General features: G+C 36.3%; 1 protein-coding gene across 1 annotated transcript; it reads right to left on the reverse strand.

The window, feature by feature from the left end:
• Window positions 1–3,221: 3,221 nt before the first annotated feature.
• Window positions 3,222–14,430, reverse strand: LOC112558800 (nuclear protein localization protein 4 homolog). The gene is given in 16 exon segments (XM_025229471.1): window positions 3,222–3,901; window positions 4,418–4,529; window positions 5,757–5,873; window positions 6,187–6,360; window positions 6,541–6,701; window positions 7,019–7,145; window positions 7,414–7,575; window positions 7,892–8,071; window positions 10,681–10,775; window positions 10,778–10,803; window positions 11,173–11,267; window positions 11,785–11,833; window positions 12,648–12,863; window positions 13,315–13,427; window positions 13,917–14,000; window positions 14,297–14,430. Coding segments are annotated over 16 exon segments (1,905 nt in total). The 5' UTR covers window positions 14,312–14,430; the 3' UTR covers window positions 3,222–3,722.
• Between the last annotated feature and the right edge of the window lie 3,014 nt (window positions 14,431–17,444).

A 17,444-nucleotide genomic window follows, 5' to 3' on the forward strand; every position in this document is an offset into this window, starting at 1 on the left:
TTAATGGCGAACAGCGGAAAGATTATCTGTGCCACGTCGGTTGGCGTATGCGTAAATAGGAATTTTTGAGGAGAGTAGGTCACGAACTTGAGTTACTGTATCTACACAGACTTATCTTAAAAATGTCACATCTGTGTTTTTTAACACCTAGCATCTCTCGTTTTTTATGCCGTGACGATGTTGCAAATCATTGCACTGATTAGCATACGATACTAAATTAATCTAGGACTCAACAAAGCCGCTCGTTTCTCACACTGTCGAGTATGTTGGTGGCACGCGAAGTCCAGAAATACAGCGAAAGAATAGCTTATCGCCACCTCAACAGCTTGAATCATGCCCTACAGAGTTACTAGGATCGAGACTGCATGACATCTCTATTCACCGCAATGATGAATGGAACCGAAATCTCTCCGCTGGTCTATCATCTGAAAACAGACACTACATAAACATAAACTCAAATTGCAGCGAGTAGGACATTCTTAGACCAGCTTCTTTTCTTCCCACGTCACCTTTTACTGTAGAGTATGATCCTTGGCTAGCTGATAAGTCGAGGTCCTCCCCCTGGTCTTTAAAGATGATCGCCTTATATCTGCTCCGTTCCGGGCAATAACAACACACATATTCTCATCCAAGTATCAACTTTTTTTCCCCATTCTAATTTCAAAGAACCGAAAAAAGACGTTATTCCTCAAGATGCTTTCGGTTTTATTATCATGTCAGTGGTGTTTTATGTATGTCCCAACCATAGGTACACAAACAAAAAGTACACACATGCAATTTAACTGTTACATTATATAGATTTTGAAATTGAGAATATTTCCATTATTTTTTTTACATTGAACTGGAAGTAACATTGTAAACCTCATGTCATGAATCTCTCTACAATGAAAATGTATCTTCACAGAAGTCATAGCTAAATTTGTGTAGGGTTCTTCAAAGGTTTTTGTGTTGGTGTGTCCCCTGATGTCTGTGGGTGCTTTTCTTTCAGCACTTGGCAAGAGCTCCTTGTGTGAGTTCCAGCTTTACAAATATTCCCCATCCTCCCTAGAGCCTGGCAACTTACTACCTCTCCAAACCCTAAAGTTAGAACTTGGATCTGATGTTTTTTTTATCAGCAGATCTCTATTTACATTCTGGGCCTATTTCTTGAAATAAAAACACCAAAGGAAAAAAACTCTCTTTGACACCATTTTGTATGTGAAGCTTTGATCGATACCACCAGCTGTGATGTTTATTCTCGTAGATGCAGCGGAAGAATTGTTCGTCCTAATAGGGCGGTTAGTGACAGATGTCTATTGCTTTATAAAACTGAGTGCATTTTCATGTGTACATCACATGCATAATCAAATAACATCTTGTGAAAATTTAAACAATGCATCCTTTTGTTTCCTGCACGGGAAAGTTTGTGACCAAAACTTTTCATAAGACATTGCACGACATGGCCTAAACTTAAGGACATTTTATTTTGGCACTTTACTTGTCGAACAAACCCAGATGTTTAAACTGTTTTAATTACAAGAGCTACATGGCTAAGCAATAAGATAGTTCTCCATTTGCCTAAACATCTTTGTGCAAAAAAAAAAAAAACAAAACACCTTTGACCCTTGCGCTTCTGTTCATAATCAGCATTCTCTCTCTGTCCCTTAACTGTTTCCAGTCACTGGGTGGACATCATGAGTTGCAACAAATCTGATGTAGGCCAGCTGGGCCTATCCTGTGCCCCTTCCAGCAGGTTACCAAAATGGAGGAAAGTCCATATCTTGATGTTACTCATCATCCCTGGATGGGTCTTGGGCAGTGTATCAAGCGACATGCCCGAACCAAACCAGCTTCTGTCTCTCAACTGTGGCAAGCAGTCTCTCCTTAATAATAATAAATCCAAAATCTTGTAAAGTCCATACTCACACTCCTAAGGAGCATGCTCTTAGCACCTAAGAACAAGGAGACATGGACAGCATACGAAGTACAGGAAAGCGAACGAATAACATATGAACTATGAAAGAATAAACAACAGTACTAGAAAACACAAAGAGGAACCAAATAACAAAAACTGAGTGTCATGATATTGCAAAAGGAAGATGAGCAGAGAAGGGTGTAAAAAATGAATAGCACTGTGGAAAAGAAGACGTGCGTTTTCAGAGCATGTTTAAAGGATGCAGTGGTGGGTAAGTGGTGGATATATCCTTGGTGACCAGACTGCGAATGAATTCATTTAACTTCTGTTTCTTGTAGAGTATATGGAACAGTCTCTGAAGGCACTTTGTCAAATCTCTCTCCATATTAGCTGGTTCTAAGTTTTGCAGCCATACAGCAAAATGAAAGTGACCAGGGACTTGTATAGCTTGAATTTATTCTTAAAGCTGATACTCCTGCTATTCCATATCTTGTTCATTCTCACCATTGCTGCCATGATTCACATCTGTCTAAATACTTCAATTGTTCAAGCCTTGATTTGCTTGACATACCAAGATGACTGAATTAGTTTACTTTTCTAGATGGCACGCTTCTACCCATTTTTAAATTTGTGTTTTTTAGGTCTGTGGAAAATGACCAGCTCATTTTAAAAAGTGTACAGGTAAGCTATAATTCAGTGCTAAAAAAAAAGAGAGAGAGCACAAGAAGAATGGACAAGACCAAACTGAAATGCTTTGATATGTAGCAATCTTTGAAGGCTACCTCAGTAAAATTGTGCAAATGATTTTTAATCTAATTATAAATTTATTTGAAATATAAATAGTATGGCAAACTAGTAATAGTTGTGCATTATTTCTTCTTAGCAATGTTGGGTCTGGCTTCTTCGACAAATGCTAGCCATTTAAGTACAAAAATGTTTTCGATAGTAAATTGATAGTCTGCTTCACTCAGACTGACAGTATGTGCTTGTGTGAGTATATACATACCTGCTCATACTGGTACTATGAAATGGGACAAACATGTACCCACAAACTTGTATTACTGGACTACGTGCAGACAATTTAATCCAATTAACTACTAAAACAAAGCTGGTGTATACAAAGCTTCCGGTTTAGCCACATTTCAGCTTAACTACTAGAATGAGGCTGGTGTATACAAAGCTTCGCTGAGACTAACTGCAGAGAACTTTAGATTAGAAGAGGCTACGAGTTGGTCTCGGCAGACAGACAGCAGTCCACCTATACATGTCCGTGATGTAACAGTGCATGCATGCACACAGACACACATAGAAACAGACACCCATTTCATTTTTTAACAGTAATCATGCTCAGCTTAACTGCTTACATACCACATGCTACTCATAAATATACAAATATTCTTTTATCCTGACATCAGTTCCTCAGAGAATGCCATTCATGCATCCTTTTTCTTTAATTTATTTAAAGAACATATCGGAAATGTTTCCAGTGGGTAACAAAGATTCAACAAACATCTAATTTAACTTACAATTAATAAACATGTGAATTTTACACAAAACAGTATTAATTTGTACTTGAAACTGTAAGCAAATAATAAAATGTTCTTTAGAAATAATGCTTGCAGATCCACAGAGTGGTGCATGAGCTTTTGAACTCACTTATCACAAATGGCTTGAGAAAGCAATTCTCTGTTCTCATCAATGACTGCATGCAGTTATGCCCACTTTCATTCCAAATACAACCCCTTTTTGTTTGCAATAAGCTTTTTTATAAACTGCTTCAATAAAATCTTCTTTTGCAAGACGCAGAAAGCTTACTAAAACTCGAGGTTTACATGGAAGAGCCTGAATATGGCAATGAGCACATCTCACAGACTGCCAGTCCAGGTTGGTTCAGGAAAGTGCAGTGAGCACAGGTCCACATGCCCATTGCCCTCCCTCCACTGCTGGGAGGTAATGGAACAGCCCCAGGACCAGCGTAAGATGTTGGCGGTGGTGCATGTGATGGCGCTGTAAAAAAAAGCAAAAGAATCTATGAAAGTAATATTAATTTCTGCTTGAATCCTTCTTCAAATCTAGATTCATGAAAGAAACATTTTTGAGAGACAGGGTATGTGAGTGTGTGAGAAGGGTTGCATGTTTCTTAGTGATAATCAACAGGTAAAGACTGCAATGTAGCAGGTACTTGCATCTAGAATTCATTATGTTCATTATCTTTACTAATAAAAATAATGTCCCTTGCTGATCATGGGGGTACCTGATGATTTTACCACCTATTTCTTACATCTGGGATCTGCCAAAAATCAGACCTGAGATAAAGACGTCCCCAGCCACACTGCACACAATCTCATTAAGCTCTATGAATCTTCAAAGAAAACTAGAGACTAAAGGGTTAGTGACAGGTTAACATGTTATCACTAAAGACAGAAAATACTAATCTTATAAGTACACTTAACCACGTCTTAGTAAGGAGAATGATTTAATCTCAAAGCAACATTACCATGCTTAATCTCAAAGAAACATTACCATGCGCTGATATCATCTCCTCCACTGTTGCCCACTCCTCTGTCTTTTTGAACTGCAAGGCTTTGGCCTCATCTTGTGTCTTCACAGCCTCCAAAAGCAATCCCAGCTGTTCCTAAAACATTAAAGACCAGCTTGAATGGTCTGCATTTTTTGTAGATATCAGTAGATACAGGTGGTATAAAACTAATCTGTAAATTTCAGCCTTCAAAATACATTCGTCTACTACATCTTGCTAGTGCACCCTTCACAACATTGCCTGCAGTCAACACCAATCAGAGAGAGAGAGAATGAACGACAGTTTGGATTATTCAGATGCTGACAGTCTGCATTTCTTGTGGTTCTGAAAAACTGCTATTTTCGCATGAGATATGCAGACTTTCAAAGTCCGAATAATCTGAACTGTCGCTCTGTTTCGATTTGACTGCTGGCAACATTGTGAACAGTGTACCAACGTGATGTAATACACCATTACCGGCAGTTGTTGATCGCAAGTTGTGAATTGCATAATTTAATAGCAGATAATTAACGGATGGTTTTTGAAAGCTGTAATTTACAGGTTAGTTTTATTTCCCCTTTATCTACCATTATCTGCAAAAAATGCAAACCATTCAGGTTGGTCTTTCAAGATCAGCCTTAAATACTTCACTAAAGATTGATAAAAATGATTTAAATATATAAAAACAGATTTTCAAAGGTTTTAAAACACTGTCATCATGACTCAGAGACAGTCCATCTTCTTCTGTAGTAGTATGAAGCATCTTAACTTTTTTTCCCTGACATTCTGATACTCCAGGCGACATAAGAAATCTTGAAAACCCATATTTTTGCATTGCAGTAACCCCCCATCCTCTCACTCTTTTTTTGCCAATTGATGTGTCCTTATGAGTGAATGTGTGCTGATCAGATGACAGGCACATAAGTGTAAAACTTTTTACTTCGTAGCGCAAGTTTGGTTAAATGAGCTGATTGGACAGAAGCATTTTGAGTGGGTTTTTTTTTTTCTTTTTGGTAAATGTCATGAGCTCCTTTATAAAAAGGTATATACTTTTAAACCTTCACTGTTGATATTAGTATACTTTGTGTGTGCACTCTTTTTGACTTGTATTCATGGTTATGTCTCTGCATATTTGTTTGCTAATATGTTTGGTCTGCATCTGAATGCACACTTAATGCATTTTGAGTCTCAACAGTTTGTGTACATCCCTTTTAGCCTAGTGTCAAATGGGGAAATGCACAAAAGAAAGCTGCTTTATTTATTGCTTTCTATAGTGAGCAGTAATGTTAAGCCTTGAAATATCCCAAACTGTCTTTACTTATTCTAACATAAGCAACTTCTCACTCTCAATGGCAGCATTTCTGATGTTGTTAAGAACATGAGGAGATGAAAGTCTGACATGGCATTAAGAAACTGGTTGGGACTAAACTGCTCCATGTAAGACATCAAAGCATTGAAATCCTGAAACAAACGGAGTACGGCATGAGGGCAGAGTCAAACAATAAAATTCAAATTAGTTCCATAAATGGAACATGCAGCTACAAGATGAGCACACCCAAAAGCCAGAAACCAGTTATTAAAAGTGACAACAATATTATATCTTTTACTTTTTAACAAATTTAAAATACTTCTTTAGAATGATACTAGTAAACGATTTCTGATAAGCATGAGCTTTGCTTGCATGGATATTTCTGAAAAACATTAAGCTCACACACTCCCAACTTAAGAACAAAAAAAAAAAAAAAAGAAAAAGAAACCAAAGGCACAAGGTTACCTGTGTTTCACCCATGCCAGCACGGTTCTCCACAGGGAAAAAGCGAGGTCCTTCCAGAGTTCGAAATGTGTATTGGAAATCTGCTGGAAAAGCTGCTGGCATGTCAACTAGCAAATACTCTACTGGAAGTGGCCGAGCCAGATGTGTCACCTCATTGCCATAGCTGTCTTTGCCCTGGAACAGTGTGTGCAAATAAGGCAACATGAAAACAAAAGATCACATAACAAGTTGGCAAAAGATCATCATCAGAATCATTGCATTCAAATTGTACATCACTGAAGCATTCATCAGATTCATTATCAGCAAATATTTTACCGGGATACTTGAAATATACACATTTTGTATATGGCATACCTTATAGAACACATCTGGGACATACTGCTCATTGGAAGACTCCTTTATGTAGCCTAGTTCTGGAACATCCTTGGTGGGAATGAGACAGTCATCTTTGACTAATGCCATACACTGATTAGACACCTGGTAGCCTTCAAAATGAATCTGGTTATTGTTGTCACCTGTAAATGCATGACCTTATGAAATCTCTTTAGACAATTTGTGATGCATGCTTAGTCACTGATGAATGGCAGCAATAAAGTAAATTGCCTTAATATCTGCATGTGAATTTCTTGTTTATTGAAAATTTCTTTTTTCTTTTCTTTTGGGGGGGGGGAAGGAATAGGGGATTAGCAAATGTAAGTGTGAGCATCAAAATAAAATCTTATTAAATGAATGGGAAGCAGATTTGATAAACAGTATAACACAAGGTCTTAAATGGGACTTAGCATATAGCAAGAAGAAATATTTTCTTTATCAGAGCCTAATTTTTAAGTACCTGTGGCAATGACTGTCACAAACTTGGAGCCAAAGTGTCCCTCAGGCGAAAGTTTGCAGGGATTAGGGAACTTGTTCTGAAAGTCTGCTGCCATTACACACTCTTCTGCACTGAGGAAGTGGGAATCCTAATGCAAGCAAATCAGCAATATGCTAGCATCATGTGGCTCTTAGACTGGAGCAAGTTATATAAAAAAGGCTGAATTTTCCCACATAAAACAAACCCCATTGAATTTCTCTGACTACCTTACTTTATCTCATCCAAGTTATCCCGTTTCATTAAGAAACAACAACAGTAACTTGTCATCCACCTTTCACAGTCTGCTGTGGCTTAGAAATTATTGTTAAATGTGTCCACACTCATTCTCTGCAAATTCAGAGGGAAAAAAGACTTACGATGTTTCCTCTAAAATTTCTGACAGTTCCTTTTGACAGATCTTCTGCTACCAAGTCTGTAAATATCCAGCCTACAGGAATCAAACCAAGCTGCTTTGCTGCATCATTGATCATCACCTCTTTGGAATCAGGTAAAAGTTCAATTTTATTTGGGGAGTTTTTCTGCAAATAACAAATAACATTTCAGTCATTTGGTCACTATCATCACTATCTCCTCTCCAACAATCTAAAAGTAAGCAAGGGCACTCAAGGAAGCTTATTAAACTAAACTCCAATAGTGAAACAATCCAATCTCACAATATCTAAAAAAACTCGATGAAAAATTATGATTAAAAAAAAATGTTTTTTTTTAAATATCCGTCAGCAAGGTTTAAACTCCCACAGCTCAGAATTAAATAAAACAAAATTTTAAGAAATGAAAAATAAGAAAACAGAAGACCTAAGACAGTGGTAGATTACTCTCTAAAGCTTTGCCTACCTGTGGTGGTTCATAGATGGCTGCAACTGTTGCCTTTATACCAAGTGGGACATCTTTATGTGGCTCATAGCGACCATACATTATACCAATTCTCTGGTTGCCAGTGTTGCGCCAGTAGTTCAGAAAACGATCAGCCACTGTAGAATTCTCAAACATTATGTAATCTACATGACGATAGGGCTGCAGACAAAAAAAACAAAGACAGAAGGATAAGTTTACATCAGAAACACACGTGTTTCTGAATGTTATTCAAATTGTCAGTGAATAGATGTTCAGAGAAAAAAAAAATGAAAGAGAAAAGCTGATTCTGTATGAATTAATTCACAAGAATGCATAAGCACATGTATGGATAGATTTGGATTTTAAAGCATCCTGTTAACCTCTGTGGATTATATTAAAACCTCAAAGGTAGATGCTATAGATATGATTGTAATTTAAAGATTTTGTTAAATTATTGTTTATGTGGTATAGAATTGCTGAAACCATCTGAAAATGTTTACTTAAAACGTTTAGAGTGATAAAAATGTGGAACATTTTAAAGTAAGTTACATAATAAGGTAGCTGAATGAAAATTATTTTTCCTAACACATTCTTTAAAATCTAGCAGAACATGCTGCAGTCAAAAACGTGCTCTAATGAATACTCTGGCAATCTTTCTAAGTATGAAAAGCTGTGAGAAAAATTTGACGTCCAATTTTGTAGTTAGGTGTGCATGAGAAAAATTTGTAGACCAAATTTGTAGTGTGGAGTTGAGACTGTTTCTTCTTCTTGACAAGTGGCAGTCTTTGATAAGGTGATTAAATAGTTATAGAATAAAAAATAAGAATAAAATTTATTAAAGAATAGGAATAATTTAAAAAAATGTTATTGCTTAGCTGAGCCAAAGCTGCCAGACTTATGCAAACATATGTAATTTTGTTTGCGATGCCCAAGTTTTAATTGCTAAAAGGGAATCCGATAAAATTAAAAATAAGACAGCAGTGAGAGGAAAATGTGCTGTAGTGTAATGCCATTAGTAAGACGTTTTTCAATAAGTATACTAAAACAGCAGACAGAGATTTCTGAAACCAACCTTGCAATGTGAATCAGAGGCAAGCTGTTCCAAATAAAATTGCTGATATTGGAAAGACACAGCAAAGTCTTTGGGGTCTTGACAGGGTGGGATTGATGACTGGGACAAAAAGCTGCTAACGTGGTATAGAGGTGATAAGTGAGTGTCGATAAATTATGATGGTGCTGATGTTAAGATGTGGACTTTGAAAAGGCATTCGACAGTGTAGACAGGGATGTCATCTGGAGGCTGATGATCCACTATGGCATTCCACCTAAGCTCATAAACATTATTCAGGGGTTGTACAAAGACTTGTCCTGCCAAGTTATTCACAATGGCAAACTCACTAAACCTTTCGTAATGAAGACCAGTGTAAGACAGGGTTGCATATTAACACCAACAATCTTCATGATGGTCATAGACTGGATTATGAGCAAGACAACACAAGGCAACAACATCGGTATTCAGTGGACCACCAAACAGCTAGAGGACCTAGACTTTGCAGATGACATTAGTCTCCTATCTCATCGGCAACAACATGCAAAGTGAGTAAGTTAGCAAAGGAAGCAGAGAATACTGGCTTAAAGGTCAACAGAAAGCAAGACTGAAGTGTTGAGAATCAACACCAAACAGTAACTTCCAATTCAACTTCAAGGAGAGAACATCCTGGAAACAGACAGCTTCAAGTATCTGCAGAGCACTGTCAACAAGGACAGTGGGGCTGATGATGACATCAAAAGCCGCACCAACTAGGCCAGTCATGCTTTCAACAGCCTACGCCCCATCTGGAACTCCCGAGCATTATCCTTCCACAGTAAGACCCGCATCTTCAACACCAATGTAATGGCAGTCCTACTGTATGGTTCTGAAACTTGGAGAGTGACAAACACAACAACAACAAGCTCCAGACATTTACCAACTGATGCCATATTTTGGGAATAAGATGGCTTGAAAAGATCTCCAAACAGATGCCTGTGGAAAAGAACTAACCAGAATGCCACTAAACAAGACATCAAAAAGCGCAAATGAGGCTGGATAGGACACACCCTGTGCAGAACCAGCTGACACCATTGCCAAGCAGGCACTTGACTGGAATCCTCAGGGGAATAGGAGAGTTAGGAGACCAAAGCAGACTTGGAAAAGAACAGAAGAAAGCGAGGCAAAGGACATCAGAACCACACGGGCCCAACTGAAGGGGGACTGCCCAAAACTGAGTCTGCTGGCGAGATGGTGTTGATGATATGATGATGATGATCGATTTGTAATGCGCAGGTATCCATTCAGAAGAATGCTCATTGCGCAGAAAAAACAAAAGAAGAAAAAGTAAAGCGAACAAATATATAAAACACCAGGAAAGTAAAAAATAGAGACAGAAGTGTTTCGTGGTTGTTTAAGACTGGTTTGAAAGAAACAGTTTTCTTTGAAAAGAAACAGTGTTGCGGCCCTATGCTCCTTGAGGAGAAATAAGGACAAAACTGATGTTAAGTTGTTAATGTTTAAGAAAGGAGAATTTTTGTTTTGTTTGTTTTTGAATTTTTTTGATTAAAAGAAATTACAATTTTGCACATTCTTATAAATATTTGGTGTTGCATCCATTTTAATAAGCAATAAACTTGAATTTTTAAAATACACTGCCCAGTCTGAATACAAATTTCTTGCACAGTTGTCTCTTGCATTCTTGAATGCACATAAAAATTTTCTTATCTCTCTCTGTAAATTGTCAGCAGATGCACCAAACCTGTCTATTCAGTGTGATAGCATTCGGCTGACACTTTGTACATATTCCACCAGGCCAAGGTGGGTGTTCTCTACATCCAGGCTTTATTTTACAGTGATGTTTTCCAAGTTCACAAACTTTCCCCTGTAAAGTAAAACATAGTTCATAGAAAATCTGTTTGTTTAACCTAGTTCACTATCAGATAAGTGCATAATGAAAGAACAAACCCTTTACATTTTCAGCACATATCTGAAGCCTGTCCAAAGCTTTTAAACTATTAAAGAAATTATAAATGTTTATATTTGACATGGCAACATTAAAATATGCTTTTACATTATCAAGTAACTTTGTTACCCAGATAAATTCAACTTAAAGCTGGTCATTTTTTAAAGAGCCATTACTAAATTTGACTGCATGTGAATCATTAGTGACTAGTATAAAAATATCCATCTGGCTGCACTCTTCTACTAAGCATTTTATTGAATGAAAAGAAAAGGAAAGCAAAAACCTCACTTATCCACGCCTCCAGTCAATTTGCGAATGTAGGAATGGAACGAGAGAAATTTGATGGGAGGATCACAACCTCTAAGAAACTCTTCATCGTATGGCTGTCAGTATAAAAATAGTATTATGCAATGAAATGTACTCAAGCAGATATATTAAGAAAAAGGTACCATTAATCACAAAATGATGTTTTTTAAAACCATTCCAATTCTCAAGGAATCATACTGATAAAATTCCTATGACAGCATTTGGCCTTTGTTAACTACTGATAATAACAAGTTAATTTTATGACAAGATGAATGCTTTGAAAATCTGTACTTCAGAAGTCACATAAACTTATCAAAGCTGAACCACATAAATAAGCACCTATAGACAAGAATCTCATAAAAAATAATAGGGCAATAGTTCAACAATTTTCTTTGAGCTACCAGGCGGATACAGATGGGAAGTCAGTATGGAATTAGCATGTCCAGTTACTCTTAATCATCACATAAAAAGATTATGTGTAACTTAAATACCAATAGCAAAGGCAAAGCAATGTTGTTTAATTACTTGTTAATTACTTGACAATGTATCCAACAAAGAATGATCAACATGAAGAAAAACCTTAACATCATTTACCTCCAAAGGAACACAATGAAGGCACTTTCCTTGGGGACCATGACGGCAACTTGGAGAGAAAAACAAGTTCACAATTAATTTATGTTTCCAAAAAATATCTTCTTTACATATGCTGGTTAAGGACTGCATAAATAGTAAACTGTAACATAATAGTTTCTAAATGCATTTCATGCTGCTTTACACTTAATGGATGATTTTGAAAAAAGGTAGTCAGCATAAGAAGTATGTAAAGTTTACTCTTTTGCTGAATATTTAGTCTGTGGTATAAAGCTGAAACTAGGGCCAGAAATTTGTCTGTCGCCTTTTAACACTAATAGATATATATATATCTGCGTTTTGTTTTCACATAAAGCAGGAAGCCCTGCCATGCTCAAACCTTCCCATACATAAAATGCTAGGAAATTTTTATACCCCAAAGTTAAAATTTATGGCGGAATCAGAGTCTCAAACTTGTTGGGGGTTTTTAGTCCCCCAGTCTCTGAGGTCTGACTGATCAGTGGCAGTAAAAAATTTTATGCATGCTTTTTGTGCAATGGGAAACCCTAGCCAGAAATCCTGTTTTCTAAATGACAAACAAGTCGAAAGCTCTTCTATTAATTCAATTTTTTTTTTCAATTTTAATTCGTAAGATATATGAGGCTTTGTCAGGATATTTATTAAATGATTAATCACCAAGTGATTGCATCCAGAATTATCTGAAAAACTGAACAAATCCATAGCTTGAACTTGAGCAAAGTAACTTCACACCTTAAAATCATCTTTCATTGTTTTTGTATAACTTTTCTTTTGGCAGGTTTTGTTACAAATATTGAAAATAAGAATTTAAAATTATATATTTCAAATTCTATCACAGTAATACTTACAACTGATCATTTCTGCTTCGATAGATCTTCCCATCTTGCTTTCCCAGAATCTGATCCACTTCGTCCTCTACACATACATCTGAGCTGCTTGCAGCTGACAGATTACTCACACCAACAGCAACTGAAGAAATGGCTGCAGCATCTGGGGTGTTTCCATCTGCTGCACTACCAGTGTTTATCCTCTCCTCCAAGACCATGTACAGCATATCTCCATGTCTAAGAAATAATTTGCAGGGGTGTCTTGCAGCGGGACTATGGAAATCTTTCATAAATAATAACTGATAACATCTAAAAAAAAAATAGGGATAAACCGGATCCATAAAACTTTTGATGCAGTCTCTATAGACAGGGAAATCAAACATAAAATGTACTTGGCTACCACAAAAACTGGAAAAAGGAAAAATAAATCATATGCGCAAAAAGCAAAATCCAAACCTTTTTCTGCATACTATTCTCAGTACACACAGACTAAAAAAGAAAAATCATACGTCAATGAATACCCTTTCCTGCCTTAGCTAGAAACCTACAATTTCTTCCTTGTAAAATTGTTTGTATATTAATATGTAAGTGTGTAAAGATGTATAAACTGCTTTACATATAGGTATATATTTATTACATAAATGTTCTATAAATAACTTTACTCTTACTTAAGTATTTAAAAACATACTTGATTTTAAAGTCATCAACTTTTTTTGCTCGGCTGTTGCGTATAAACCCCGATTTGTCACGGTTTTTGTAAAGGTTCCACCCAGTATCTTTTAAACCAAATTCAGCCTGTACCTGTAAAAAGATTTTTTTAATAATCCTGATTCCTAAGAATGATGTGATTTAAAAACTTTAATTAGAACAAAATGCACCAGATAATTAAGAATATGTAAAAACACAACTTTAAAAAAGTTAAAATAAACAGTAAAACACCTCAGTTTATTTCCTTATTGAGTTAGTACATTTGGTATTATTTATAGCATCAGAAGGAATCAATTCTTTTCAATTACTATTTTTCACTGCCATGTTCTGCTGCTTGAATGTATGCCTCACAGCACACTATAAATCTCATCAGAAAAGCAATGCCAAATAAAATGTTCACTATATACAGGCAGCTAGTAAACAATAAATCCCAATAGTCTGATCCAAAGAATCAAGGACATTAACTTGATGCCTGGCAACACGTTTTTTGTCAAATTTGGAGTCATGATAAACTCAGTTTATAATATATACTCATTCTAACAGAGAACGTTTTACTTGTTATTAAACGAAATAAAAACGAACCTTGTTTAAGAAATTTGCAACCGTATCGGTTCCTTTAGTTTCTATCCTTTTCGTTCCATGGTCGGGAGATTGAACACGGACGAGCTAAGTGAGACAATATATAATTATATATAAACAATGAGTAATCATGTCTGATCATAAAATAATAAAAAAATTCTTACGTTTGACGATATACAAGGAGCCATATATAGCATACGCTCAAAAGTAACACAAGAACTGGTCACAACAACGTTCATATTGTAAACTGAAACACAACTAAGTTGAAATATCAGCAAAGCCAAGATATTGGGATTAAAATAATGTTATTTAATCACAGGGTTGAACACTGAGACTCATGTTACTGACACATTATTCACGATTCACAAAATATCGGTACATACAATTGTTGCTGGCATTTCACACGCATATGATTAGTCCGTGTAACAGTGACCAAGCAGTAACACTTCGAAGTTTACGTCTCGCATAAAATCTCGGTCGATCATTATTTGCAGAGATTTAACAAAACAGGGTTTTATTTTTCCGAAGAATGTAAAAATTTGTTTTGATTAATTAACTTTTGATACACTATTGATTTAATTTAGAAACAAAATAAGGTTTGTAATTTTGAAAATAAATATTAGGTCCGCGGATACGATAAACAACATGGCGGTGAGCTTTGTGGAGTCACAGAGGTGATATACGTGTGTTCTGCGCCCCGTCAGTGCCAGAGTGATCGAAAGACGTTAGTTGCCATTAAAATTCTTTTAAACTTTAATCTGTTATGATGATCACTATACATTTATGTGAGAACAAAAAAATTCATCGATTCGTAAAAAAAGGGATGTAAATACATTACACCTGACATTGCCGTAGAGATTCATGCTCGAGTACACATCACTAAAAAGCGTAACTTGGTTTTACATACTACATGCTAAAAGTCTAATCCACAAAGCTGAAATGATGAGGCAGATTAGGAAATATGCAAAGTTTAACCTTAGTTTCCTCATTACCAAACAAGCTTAAGTGTACATCGCAGCAATTAACAGTAATAAGCATGTCGCAAAAGTTCACTGACAGACCCCAGTATCAGGAAACTGATTTAAAACGAGGTTATGGAGTACAAATGAGCGCGAGGAGATTTGTAAATGTTGACTCCTAATTGCTTCTTTAATATCGCGAGTGGTCGTGCATCTCGGCTTCTCTGGTCTTCTATGATATCTTCATGCTGATGTATTGCTAGAAGTACATAAATTAACCTTTTACATGTCTAACGCTCAGACGAAGCGTGAAAACATATAAAGTGTACTTTAATTCCGTTGATAGGACATCATAGGAAAGATATATACAATTGAGGCCGAAATATATGTGAGTCTTTTTTCAGTGAAGTTTTGACTCTAGTTCAAAGATACACAATTTTGCTTAATGGATGTTTCTTGAGTTATCTTCCCTGTCATTGTTTTTGCCACAGAATTTTATTATCTTGATGAATTCGGTGGGTGTTTTTTTTCTGCTCAAATAGTCAAAAGTAAAAGTTGATGAGAATTGACGTAATTTTAAAAATGAAAATATCTGTAATTATTTATATTGAGCTTTCAGGGATAGCTTAACTTCTTGTCTATGACCTTCCAAATTTTCCTTTTTTCGCTCGGATATAAGCTCCTTAATCCTGTCGATAAGAAGATCCTGTTTTCTTTTTCTTTTGAGGATGTGGTGTAGTTTGATTCGTGTAGTCATTATTGACACTATCATAAGGTAAACTAATAAGATCTTTGTAAGTTGAAAAACGTGGTGGATTTTGACTTTTTGGCATACGTCGGTACTAGCAGTTCGGTGATTGAGTGATTCTTTTCCTTGCCATTAACACATGAACACAAAAATTATTTTCACATAAGTATTAACCAGGATTGTAATGTCCCTGTTAATTTAAACTTATTTGTTAAAGATGATGACTAACCTCGAGGAACTCATATAAAAACTTTAATGTTTAAATAATAGGCTTACATTGTTTAAGTTGGATATTGGCTTAAGTTCAAGAAGAGATGTTTTTGTTTGCATCCCATTTACATAATAAACCACCTGCAGATTTTGTTTTCAGTGTATTCTAATTATTTCTTAATAAAACTCTTCTGCTTCTCAGTTCTTTATCTCCATGCGCTTTGTTCATGATTGCCATGATGTGATCTGTTGCTGATGCTTGTGATCCTTTATTTTATTTTACAGTTTGTCTTTCGTGTACATCCCTTTGAGATTCCCTGCTTTACATTTTTATTGAACTCATTAAGAGGAAACCTACATTCATGACTTAATCATGAATATTGCACTTTAGGCACTTGAACAGAAGATGGATTGTTGCTATCGCCGCTCGACACTGCGCATTTTTTCCAGATGGCACTATCAACAGTTTTTCACACCGATCAGGCATATGCCATGCAGACTGGTGCAGGAACACTGACATTAAACCGAAAGCAATTCTGTGCTGCATGTGAACTGAAAAAATGCGGTACATGGTTAAGGGTCCTACTCTGCTTCAGAGCGCTAACCCATAGCCAAAGGAACTGTCAAAATCGTGCAGATTTCAAGAGTGTTTCTCATCCTTTAAAACTGACAAACAGGATGCACTGATCACAAACTTGTGACAGAGAGACTGTGCAATTATGCAACAGTGTAAAGTTTTTTTTAGAAATATCTATACTTTTCGCTATATATTGTCCATGCAAAAGTTTATCCAGGCTAAAAATTTATCAGACTGTAGTAACAAGTAGGATACAACTTCCCCTTACCAACTACTTGTACATATGGAATGATATCTGCATCAGGATTTGCATCATTTTTGTGGTATAGCTACTTACTGTCTTTTACAGCATGCCAAAGCTATGCTTTATGTATGATGAGCACATTTTTCGTTCGCATTTGTGGCATCATCAGTGTTAATGGAAAATAGGACTCTGTGAGGATTTCTCATCTGACGTTTTGAGGGAAGAAGAAATCAACATTACCTCTGCAATTGACATTCTATACCATTATCAGAATTAACAGGTAGTGCAAAAGATATCTATCAGGTAAATACGCTTTTTTGAGCAGAGCCAAATATAAAAATTCTACTGGTTTCAAGACATGGAATGAACCACAGATCCTGAAGCTCCTCACGCGATATTTTTGTTGAAAAGTTATAATCTTTCTTGGCTTTTGTACTGAAACGTAACCTAAATAAAGAAGACATTTGCTGTTAATGGAAATTATATTATCCTGGTGTGTGTGCATGTGATATGTGCATGTATATAATTTGTGCATAAATGTGTACATGTATGTAAACGTTCTAATCCTACTTCGTCTGTCCTTGACACAATATTGGCATAAACATAATTATGCGTGCCATTAAAATACAGTCAATTGGATACAACTTTCAACTTCGTGGATGGCAGTCCGGTGGTGCACTGTTTAGCACCTGTCACCAATGCAGCAGGTTTGGCCATCCTCGGTTCAGCTCTCGTCTCGGGCATGCTGTTCTTTCTCTGCATGTGCCATCTGTTTACAGGACTGGCTGCCTTG

The sequence above is a fragment of the Pomacea canaliculata genome, linkage group LG1 (assembly GCF_003073045.1).
Source record: "Pomacea canaliculata isolate SZHN2017 linkage group LG1, ASM307304v1, whole genome shotgun sequence".
Classification (NCBI taxonomy): Eukaryota; Metazoa; Mollusca; class Gastropoda; order Architaenioglossa; family Ampullariidae; genus Pomacea; species Pomacea canaliculata.